Source organism: Piliocolobus tephrosceles, chromosome 1 (genome assembly GCF_002776525.5).
Source record: "Piliocolobus tephrosceles isolate RC106 chromosome 1, ASM277652v3, whole genome shotgun sequence".
Taxonomy (NCBI): Eukaryota; Metazoa; Chordata; class Mammalia; order Primates; family Cercopithecidae; genus Piliocolobus; species Piliocolobus tephrosceles.
In genome coordinates, this window is record NC_045434.1 from 29,236,720 (window position 1) to 29,247,978 (window position 11,259).

At 34.9% G+C, this 11,259-nt stretch overlaps 1 protein-coding gene and 1 non-coding gene across 3 annotated transcripts in view; one reads left to right on the forward strand and one right to left on the reverse strand.

Annotated features, from left to right (window-relative positions):
* The window catches only part of SUCO (SUN domain containing ossification factor), an 80,825-nt gene extending 72,540 nt beyond the window's left edge, over positions 1-8,285 (forward strand). For both annotated transcript variants that reach the window (XM_023207168.2, XM_023207169.3), the window contains 2 exons: positions 5,181-5,236; positions 6,274-8,285. In XM_023207168.2, coding sequence (XP_023062936.1) covers positions 5,181-5,236; positions 6,274-6,717 — 500 coding nt within the window. In that variant the 3' untranslated portion in view covers positions 6,718-8,285. The remainder of the gene's footprint in view (positions 1-5,180; positions 5,237-6,273) is intronic.
* A 1,561-nt stretch (positions 8,286-9,846) lies between these two features.
* Positions 9,847-9,953, reverse strand: LOC111539388. The gene has a single exon (XR_002730661.1). It is a non-coding gene; the product is annotated as a U6 spliceosomal RNA (small nuclear RNA).
* Positions 9,954-11,259: the final 1,306 nt, after the last annotated feature.

Genomic DNA, 11,259 nt, shown 5'->3' on the forward strand with positions numbered 1-11,259 from the left:
TAGTTTTTTTCCTTACAGTATTCCATTATATACATATATTGTACATTATTCATTTACATTTAGATTATTTTCATTTTGAAGTTGTTACATACTTTTGGTAAACACCTGTGCATTTCTGTTAGGTATACACTGGAAATGGGATTGGTGGATCATAGGATATGTGTGTATTCAGCTTTAGTAAATACTGTCGTACAGTTTTCCACACTGTTGTATGAATTTGCCCTTCTATCAGCTGCGTATGAGAGTTACAGTTACTCCATATTCTAAGACATTCCTTATTTGAGGTGTACCCATGCAATTAGGAAATACATTAGATTTTTACTTCTCAGCATTTCTAGTCTTGAGTGAAATCATGACTATCTTACAATTTCTCTTCTCTTTATCCAGTTTTTTAGGGCCAAACAGATAATAGAATTACTTCTATTTTAAACAACAGTGTCATCTTGGTGTATCTTTACCAGTAAAGGAAGTTGAGTAGAGTAGGTAGGAGACTGACTTTAGTCCTGGTTCTACCAGTAGTTAATTCATTTATTTCTTCTATTGTTTGATAAGTTTTCTTGTTATGGCACTTATCATAGTATGCTTTGATTTTGCCTATTTTTACTTGCCTTATTTTCACTTTTCTGTGGGAGAGATCATGTCTTTTTCTTACTGTGATAAAAATCACATAAAATTTATCATTTTAACAATTTTTAAGTGCACAGTTCATTAATAGTAAGTATATTTACATTGTTTTGAAACAGATCTTCAGAATGTTTTCGTCTTGCAAACCTGAACTGTGTCCATTAACCAGATCCCCTTTTCTCCTTCCCTCAGTCCCTGGCAACCACTATTCTATTTTCTCTTTCTGTGAATTCAGCTACATCAGATACCCCATATAAGTGAACTCATACAGTATTTTTCTTTCTGTGATTGGCTTATTTCACTTAACATAATGTCCTCAAGGTTCATCTATATTATAGCGTGTGACAGAATTTTTTTCCTCTTAAAAGGTGAATAATATTCAATCTGTGGTACTTATATACCTCATTTCCTTTATCCATTCATCTGTAAGTGGACATTTGGATTGCTTCCCCTCTTGGCTGTTGTGTGAGTAGTGCTGTTCAGGGGTATACAGATATCTCTTTGCCCATTTTTTAGTTGGATTGTTTGTTTTTTTGTTTTAATAAGTTCAGGGAATTCTTTATAACCTCCATTCTGGATTATAACCCCCTTTAGATAATATGATTTGCGAATATTTTCTTTCATCCTTTAGGTTGCTTTTTCACTGTTTGAATTGTGTCCTTGGATGTACAGTTTTTAAGTTTGATGAAGTCTCATTTGTCTATTGTGTTTTTGTTGTCTGTACTTTGGGGTCATAGCCAAGAAATCATCAAGTTCAAGGTCATGAAGCTTTTCCCCTATGTTTTCTTCTAAGACTTTTATAGATTTAGGTCTTTAATCTATTTTATATTAATTTTTGTATATAGTATAAGATAAGGGTCCAGTTTCATCCTTTTGAATGTGAATATTCAGTTTTTCCAGCACCATTTGTTGAAGAGACTATCCTTTTCCCATTGAGTGGTCTTAGCACCCTTCTTAAAAATGAGTTGACCATGTACATGAGGGCTTATCTCTGGGTTCTTTATTTTGTGCTATTGGTGTATTTGTGTTCATGCCAGTACTCTACCACGTTGATTACTATACCTTTGTAATGTGTTTTGAAATCTAGAAGTGTGAGTTGTCTAACTTCGTTCTTTTTAAAATTCTTTTCCTTATTTGAGGTCGCTTAAGATTTTACGTGAATTTTAAGGTGAACTTTCTATATAAGCAATGTCGTTTTACTAGTTCACTTGCAGATTGTTTTGGATTTTCAGTGAATACAGGTACAGATACTGAGAACAAAGACAGTTTTGTTTTTTCCTTTGCAGTCCTTATAGCTTTTATTTCCTTTGCTTTCTTAACTGTGTTAGCTTGCATTTTCAGCAGTGTTAAAAGTAATTGATAGGCATCTTTGTCTTGATCCAAAGGGAAAGCTTACAGTGTTTTACTGCTAAGATTATATTTGTCATAGATGTTTTGTGGATTTTTTATTATGTATTTTGTCATTATGTGTTACCTGTTGTCATAGGTATTTTGTAGATTTTTTATATTAGATTTTATTTCCATTTTTTATGTTACAAACATGAGTTATATTCAATTTTCTAATGTTAAACTTATATTGCATTTTAAATGCCAGTTGGTCATGATATATATGTGTGTGAATTTTGTATTGTATGTATTATTTCCGCATAATTTTGTTAGATAATTATTTAGGAATTTTGCACCTATCTGAATAAGATTGGCATGTAATATTTTCTCATATTGGATTTTGGTATGTAAGGGTTATAAAAATTAGATGGGCAGGGGTATCCCTTTTTATTTTTCTTTTTATTCCCCTTCCATGCTTTCATTAAGATTTTTTACTGGGGAAGGAAGTAAATATTCCCTTTTACTGCCATTATGTTGGAAGTTGTGTACTGGTTCTGTTCTTTTACTAGTTACCCTAGAAGTCACAAGTATTAATGTTTGCCAAAGTCTCAAGTTCATCAATACTTGTATCTTCTCCTGAACAATACATAGATCTTTTTTATTTTTTATTTTTTTATTTTTTGGGACAGAGTCTCGCTCTGTTGCCCAGGCTGGAGTGCAGTGGTGCGATCTCAGCTCACTGCAAGCTCCGCCTCCCAGGTTCATGCCATTCTCCTGCCTCAGCCTCCGGAGTAGCTGGGACTACAGGCGCCTGCCACCACGCCCGGCTAACTTTTGTATTTTTAGTAGAGATGGGGTTTCACGTCTTATAGTTAGCCAGGATGGTCTCGATCTCCTGACCTCGTGATCCACCCTCCTCAGCCTCCCAAAGTGTTGGGATTACAGGCGTGAGCCACCGCACCCGGCCTACATAGATCTTAAAACTCTTATTTGTCCCAAGTCTTATTTGTGTTACTGTTCTTGTATATTTTAATTCTATTTTTTCTGCTTAATTTTAACTCAACAAAGTATTTCTTTTTACACTTAATGTTCATTTAAATTTACCACATGTTTACTAATTTTTTTTATTCTTGAGAACTTTCATTTGTCATTAGTTAAAACTGAAATATTCTCCTTTTTCTTTATCATTGACATTCATGGGGCTCTTTGGAGCTCTGGATTGGTAGGTTTCTTTTATTGGTATTGAGAAATTTTCAACCATTATTTTTTCCTCCCAGATATTCCCTGTACCCCAGTCTCTTTTAGATTCTCATATTTAATTTAACTGATTACTTCTCCGTGTATCTTCCCTGTCTTGTAAACATTCCACCTTTTTGACTTTTTGTGCTGTATTTTGGATGATATCTTCTGATATGCTTCCAGGCTAGCAGTCGTACTGTTACTAAGTTTATTCGTTGGTTTTTCAATTTCAGTTATTTTTTCCATTTCCAGGAGTTCTTTTTGTATTTTTTTAAAATCCAGGTCTGTATTTTCCTTTTTTCCTGCAGATTTTTGTTTCCTGCAGATATTTTCAAGCTTATTTTCTAGACATATTAAGCATAATTGTCTTTATAGTTCGTTTGATAAATCTAGTATCTTAAATTTTTGTGAATCTGTTCATTGTCTTTTAAGCTCTTACTCAAGGTGCGTTGTGTCTTTGTGTGCTTTTTCTCTTTGAAAAATTATTTGTAGCGATATTTGAGGCCTAGAATATAGGTTCCTATTTGAGAGGGAATTTGTGTGTTTTACATTCATGTAATATCTTACATTCATGACTTGAGGTTTGTTGGGCCACCAGGTGATGATAATTTGTACTGCAAGTTCATGCATGGTTTCATTCTTTCCCTGAGGGTATAATCCTTTGGAGTCTCAGTTTGCTGTACACAGGAAGATGGTATCTTATGACACTAAACTTTGGGTGGGCCCTAGGACCTGATTTCTGATCCATTCCCTTATGATACCATGAGAACCAGAGTTCATATATTCTTGTGTTGGCAAAAGTTTTCAGGGCAAAAACGACTTTTGTCTTCCACTTAACTCTCTGGGTTCCCATTTTTCTTTCAGTTTTAGCCTAGGGATTACTTTCTTGGCAGCTTTTCAATGCTTTTAGTGATTTTTTTTTAAGAAAACAAACTATCATTACTTAGTTGCTTTCATTGTAGAGGCTGATCTGAATAACATAACCATTTCTAGAAATATACATCATTTTTAAAGAAAGTAAATTAAGATTAGTAATCTGATAGAAATGACTGTTTAGAGGGATGTTTTGATATTTTCATGTATTTGATGACTTTCTCAAATCTCTGAAGTATAATGTAAAAAATTACAGTTGTTTGAATTATGTTAATAAATTTCCCAAATGGGAAGCTTTTATAGTGAATTTGCTATGTGTAAGCTTTTGTCTCTGTCAGACCTTAAATTGTTTATTTTTAGTGGATTGAATAGGATTTAAAGTCTCATAGCCTCTCTTTTAAAAATGTGTGTCTATTTTGTCAGTGTGGGGGTGGGATAGGGATATATCTTGAATCTGCTTAGAGTAATGAAACCTTAGAAACTTTGGGCTAAAACTAATAAAGCTAATTTACTCACTATGCCAGAAGTGTTTATTCATTATTGCTTAGTAATATATATTGCACGTTCAAGCTGTTTTTAGAGGATTTCATAGTTTTGATCATAGTAATAAACAAAGAAAAATATCTTGGATCTCTTTTTGTGTTTATTTCTCTAACTGGCTTCCAAACATGGTCACGACTACTTGTTGCACATGGTTAATCTACCTTTGTGACACAGTTTAGAGGCTAGTCCTTCAGGGAAATATTCAGATGATCTGCAGGTTTGGTGTTAGCTTACCCAGGAATGTTTCTTTTCTTATCAGGTAAAAGAGTAGCGCTAGGCCCAAAGAAAGATCCTTATTGTATTGGTTGATGATAACCAGCTACTAGTTAACAACTTAAGGAAGTATAGTTATTTGAAGATGACCAGTCAAGTATAGGAATCGTACCATCTTCCATCCTTGCCTCTTTTTGCTTACTAATTTAAAATACATAAATACATAGTTAACCTGATATAAATTAATTGGTTCTATTACTAAAGGATAATAAGGAATGATTTTTCTTATTTCGGTGTGTAATTATAGCAAATCCACCAAATCCACTTTGTATTTTACATCTGCTTTTTTTTTTCACTTACAGTAGACCCAAATGATTTGTACATTGTAGAACCCCTCAAGTTTTCTCCAGAAAAGAAGGTAATTGTTTATTTCTTTTTAAGTTTATTGCTATGTTTTGTGATCATAAATGAAGAAAAGAGGTTGAAAGGTTCAAGGTAATTACCTTTAAGTAGTCTTTAATTGAATATGTATTTTCTATCATGGTAATGGTGTAAATAAATATTTACAGGGGTCAGCAAGCTGTGACCCACAGGCCATATGTAGTCTAGTTTATATGGGCCATGAGCCAGATAGATTTTCTGATTTTTAAAGAGTGATAAAATAAAACAGAACAGCATGCAAGAGAGAAAATATGTGACCTACAAAGCCTAAAATATTTACTGTCTGACCCTTTACAAAAAACATTTGTTGATCCTTGGATGATTGTCATTATTTATTACCGAATGCATGCCAAGCACAGAGCATGCACCATTTCTCTAATCCTCACCACAACCTGAAGATGATGTTATCCTCATTTTTTTTTTAATGAAAAAACAGCAACTCGGAATGTACTTAGGATATTTTGGCTTCAAAGTCTTTGCTTTTTCATTTTGCCTTTCAAATTAAGTTATACTAATTTTAATTAGTAGTAATTTCATCTAGCTGAAAGAACTTGGGCTTTGTAGGAAAATAGCCTAAGATTCCTTCTCAACCTGGCTACTTACTACATTGTAACTTGGGCAAGGAACCAAACATCTGAACCTTGCTTTTCTCATTTAAGAATCAAGGGTAAAATACTGACCTTTCAGGGTTAATAACTGCCATAATACTTGAAAGCAAACTGTGTGCTATCTGGCAGTTAGTAGATATTCAGATATTAGTATCACTCCCTAAACCTATATTCATAGGTGGCAGGTAAGCAATTTAAAGAGTTTTGATTCAGTAGTATTTACAAAATGGGAAGGTGATAGTAGTATCTACATAGAACATAACAATGTATATGTTCTGTGCTGTTTATAATACTGTTTTACTTTTCACCAGGAGGTGGCACTTCTCTATTTGCTCAGCTCTCTAGGTGTTTGATAAGGTTACTATGGGAAGTATAATTACTAACTTTTCTTTTACTTGTGTTATAGAAGAAGCGCTGCAAGTACAAAATTGAAAAAATTGAGACCATAAAGCCTGCAGAACCATTGCACCCCATAGCCAATGGAGACATAAAAGGAAGAAAGCCCTTTACGAACCAGAGAGATTTTTCTAATATAGGAGAAGTTTATCACTCTTCTTATAAAGGTCCTCCATCTGAAGGAAGCTCAGAAACTTCATCACAGTCAGAAGAGTCCTATTTTTGTGGCATTTCAGCTTGCACAAGTCTGTGCAATGGGCAGTCTCAAAAGACAAAAACTGAGAAGAGGGCTTTAAAACGAAGGCGATCTAAAGTTCAAGACCAAGGAAAATTGATAAAAACTCTAATACAGACTAAGTCGGGATCATTGCCGAGCCTGCATGACATAATCAGAGGAAACAAAGAGATCACCGTGGGAACATTTGGTGTTACAGCAGTCTCGGGACATATCTAAAATTAATTGAACTTTTCATACTGAAGACTTTTTTGTTGTTCTTTGAAGAACAGTCTGTGGTATTTGAAGGGTTTGGGGAGGGAGAAAATATTAATGGGAAAGGCATTCAGAAATTATGGTTTCTGCCTTTTTAAAAAGTAGATGGGATTGTGTCAATCTTGGTTAATGAGCTACAGTTTTACAAAGCTGATCACTTCCTATAAGGACAATGGTAGACATTTTATAAAGATGTTTTTTCACAAGATTAATTACTGGGACAAAAGTAATTTGGAAGCCCAGTTCCTTAGGTGGGATAGGAATGAAAGCCTAAACCTCTTCCTTTAGCTTTGTTCCTATTTCTTGCACCTTCCCATATTTATGTGCCTTTTGTCTATTTATAATGCCACTGGAAGAGGAGGGAGAACTTTTTCTGTTATTTGATTTCTTTTATAACTTTGTTAGGTTTTTGAAGCTACAAACACTACAAGGCTTTGAGGGGGTCTGTGCCTGAAGCGCAGCAGTGTGGGTCAGACAGTCTAAAGATCCTAAAGATTTGCCAACTGGATCTTTGTTTAGCAAACTCACTGGAAATGAACACTTAATGGAATTTTTAAGTCTGTTCTTTTAGGTAGATGGTGATGCTCTTGTTATTTTCACTTATTCAGACTGGATTACTTCTTACTTAGTTACTAACTCAATGAGGAAAAACAAACCCTACAGAATCTTTTTTTGCAAACAACTGATATATGCAAACAAATTTTTGACAAATTCACCTTTTAAACACAACCATTTGTGAAGGTTTTCTTTAGCTTACATTTTAAACATACACAATAAACACTAATCCTCCAAACTTTCACTGTTTTTATTAGTATGAATATAAAATTTGAAGGTTTGGCCAATTAGTACAAGTCTCATGATATAATCACTGCCTGCATACATATGCACAGATCCAGTTAGTGAGTTTGTCAAGCTTCATCTAATTGGTTAAGTCTAAAGGGATTATTATTCCTTGATGTTTGCTTTGTATTGGCTACAAATGTGCAGAGGTGATACATACGTGATGTCAGTGTCTCTGTCTTTTTTTTTTTGTCTTTAAAAAACAATTGGCAGCAACTGTATTTGAATACAATGATTTCTTAGTGTGATTGTACAGTAATGAATGAAAGTGGAACATGTTTCTTTTTGAAAGGGAAAGAATTGACCATTTTGTGTTGTGATGTTTAAGTTATAACTTATTGAGCACTTTTAGTAATAACTGTTTTTAAACTTGTCTAATACCTTTCTTGGGTATTGTTTGTAATGTGACTTATTTAAAGCCTTTTTTGTTTGTTTAAGTTGCTGCTTTAGGTTAACAGCGTGTTTTAGAAGATTTAAATTTCTTTCCCGTCTGCACAATTAGCCATTCAGAGCAAGAGGGCCTGATTTTATAGAAGCCCCTTGAAAAGAGGTCCAGATGAGAGCAGAGGTAGAGTGAGAAATTATGTGGTCTGTGTGTTGTGGAAAGAAAATTTTCAATATGTAACTACGGAGCTGTAGTGCCATTAGAAACTGTGAATTTCCAAATAAATCTGAACACTTGTCTTTATTAATTACTGGTTCTTTTGTCTTTTAAAAGAGAACTCAGAAATTATTAATCTTTGAACAGAGATTTAAGTTTTTGCCACTTTTAAAGCTAAATATAGCAACATTCCATTCAATATTGATCACATTTCAGCCAACTACAAAATGATTGTACATTTACATAAACATTTTGCTCCCTATACTATCAAAATTTCACTTTAACTGTTTCATGTCTAAATACAGCATAACATTTTGCAACTTGAGGTTTATTTTTTCCTCTCCCACATTATAACTACATGAGAAAAAAAGAAGTGAAAACGGTAGTAGTTCTGTGCCTATTAAGAAGCAAAAACTATACAGATATTTATCCAATGGGATTTTAATGTTCCCTGATGATCAACCTCATTTTATTTCTTCTAATGTTTAAACCATTAAAACAGTATGAAATAAGAGGAAACTAGGGGATTGGTAAGAACAAGGATGCAAAGTAAAACTATTAATTGAATTTTTAAAAGCATTAAAGTTGTGGCTCACGCCTATAATCCTAACACTTTGGGAGGCCAAGGCAGGCAGATCATTTGAGGTCAGGAGTTTGAGACCAGCCCGACCAACATGGTGAAAACCTGTATCTACTAAAAAAAAAAAAAAAAAAATTAGCCGGGCATGGTTGTGCATGCCTGTAGTCTCAGCTACTCAGGAGGCTAAGGCAGGAGAATTGCTTGAACCTAGGAGGCAGAGGTTGCAGTGAGCTGAGATTGCACCACTGCACTCCAGCCTGGGTGACAGAGTGAGACTGTCTCAAAAACAAAAAAAAAAGTTCATACATATAATTTGAGAAATTAGTTTTATAAGGCTTATAAAGTAAGAACAGAAAATAGTATTCTGTACCATTTCACACACACACACTACCAGTACCACCTACCTTTCTCCATCAAAGATTTCTTGCTTCCCAGCAGCAACCATTTTTGATTCTGTCTCTACAGTTATTGTGCTTCCCTTACCTTGCTGCTTATTTTTCTATTTTTAGATGTGTCCTCAGTTTGATTATATAAACTTGTAGGCATGAACATAAAATATATATAAACTTATATTTGTTAATGTAATTGGATAAGTCTATTCAAAATACACACAACAGGTCAGCTTAGAAATACTGCTTCAACTGATTGATTTCAAATCTGTAGATAAGTTGAACACCATGTACCTTTGCCCAGATTTACCAGTTGCTAATATTTTTAGTTTTCTTTATGTGTTTTATATGTATATATGTATTATACATATACGTATACATGTATATATAAAGATATGTATGTTATGTGTATATATATATATAAACACTTTTTTTGGTGAGCCATTTGAAAGCAAGTTGGGACATTATGACCCTTTCCCCCTAAATACTGTAGCATATTTTTTCCTAAACTAAGGACATTTCACTTATGTGACCATAATATCTGTATCATATGTAAGAAAATTAATAACTCCATAATATCTAATACACAGTTTATAGTCAAATTTCTCAGTTGCCCTCATTTGTTTATTTTGGTCCAGGGTCCATTCAAGGTTCATTTAGTTGTATTGTCTACTTAGTGTCTTAAAAAAATAGACTACTTCCTGACTTTACATATTGTCCTTGTGCAAGGGCCATACTTATTTTCTCTGAATCATCCCGGTTTTAGTGGATGAGCTGCCCAAGTGAGCAGGAAGAGCTTTTTTGAGTGATGTGTTGATGTTGTCACTGAAATTTTATCCCAACCCATGAGTATTTATAATTAACACATGCTTAAAAATATCTTGTTGGAGCAATAACCTCTGCATTACACTCCACTTAATCTATTACTTTAAAAATTAATCTTTCAGGCTGGTTGTGGTAGCTCATGCCTATAATCCCAGCATTTTGGGTGGCCAAGGCAGGTGGATCATTTGAGGTCTGGAGTTCGAGACCAGCCTGGCCAACTTGGTGAAACCCCATCTGTACTAAAAATAGAAAAATTAGCCAAGTGTGGTGGCGCACACTTGTAGTCCCAGCTACTCGGGAGGCTGAGGTGGGAGAATCCCTTGAACCCAGGAGGCGGAGGTTGCAGTGATCTGAGATGGCACCACTGCACTCCATCCTGGGCAACAGAGCGAGACTCCATCTCGGAAAAAAAAAAAAAAAAAAAGGTTAATCTTTCAAATATTTGCTTACAACAGAGTTTATTCCTGCTATTTTGAAGTCATATAGCCTGGGCTACCAAATCTGTTTCATATTTTTCGACAGATCACCAAATACTAAAACCCAAACAAATGCCTTATAACACTTGTAAAGACTTTTGAGCAAACAAATACTGATTTTTTAAAAAGTGAATAAAGAGCAAGTTTTAATCCCAAGATAGTTTAAAACAGCCAGCTCCCCACGGAAATGGCATATTACACAGTTTAAGAGCAGGTGCTGACTGGGCTCTGTGGCTCATATTTGTAATCCCAACATGTTGGGAAGCCAAGATGGGAGGATCACTTGAGGCCAGGAGTTCAAGACTAACCTAGACAATGTATCAAGACCCCATCTCCACAAAAATTTTTTTTAAAATAAGCTGGGCATGGTGGCTCATGGCTGTAATCCCAGCATTTGGGAGACCAAAGTGGGTGGATCACAAGGTCAGGAGTTTTGAGACCAGCCTGGCCAACATGGGGAAACTCCATCTCTAATAAAAAATGCAAAAATTAGCCAGGCATGATGGCATGCACCTGTAATCCCAGCTACTCGGGAGGCTGAGGCAGGAGAATTGCTTGAACCCGGGAGGTGGAGGTTGCAGTGAGCCAAGATCATGCATGCCACTGCACTCCAGCCTGGGCGACAGAGCGAGACTCTGTCTCTAAATAAATAAATAAAAGCTGGGCATGGTGAGCAACAGAGTGAGACTCTGTCTCTAAATAAATAAATAATGAATGAATGAATGAATGAATGAATGAATGAATGCTGGGCATGGTGGTCCATACCTGTAGCCCTAGCTACACAGGAGGTTGAAG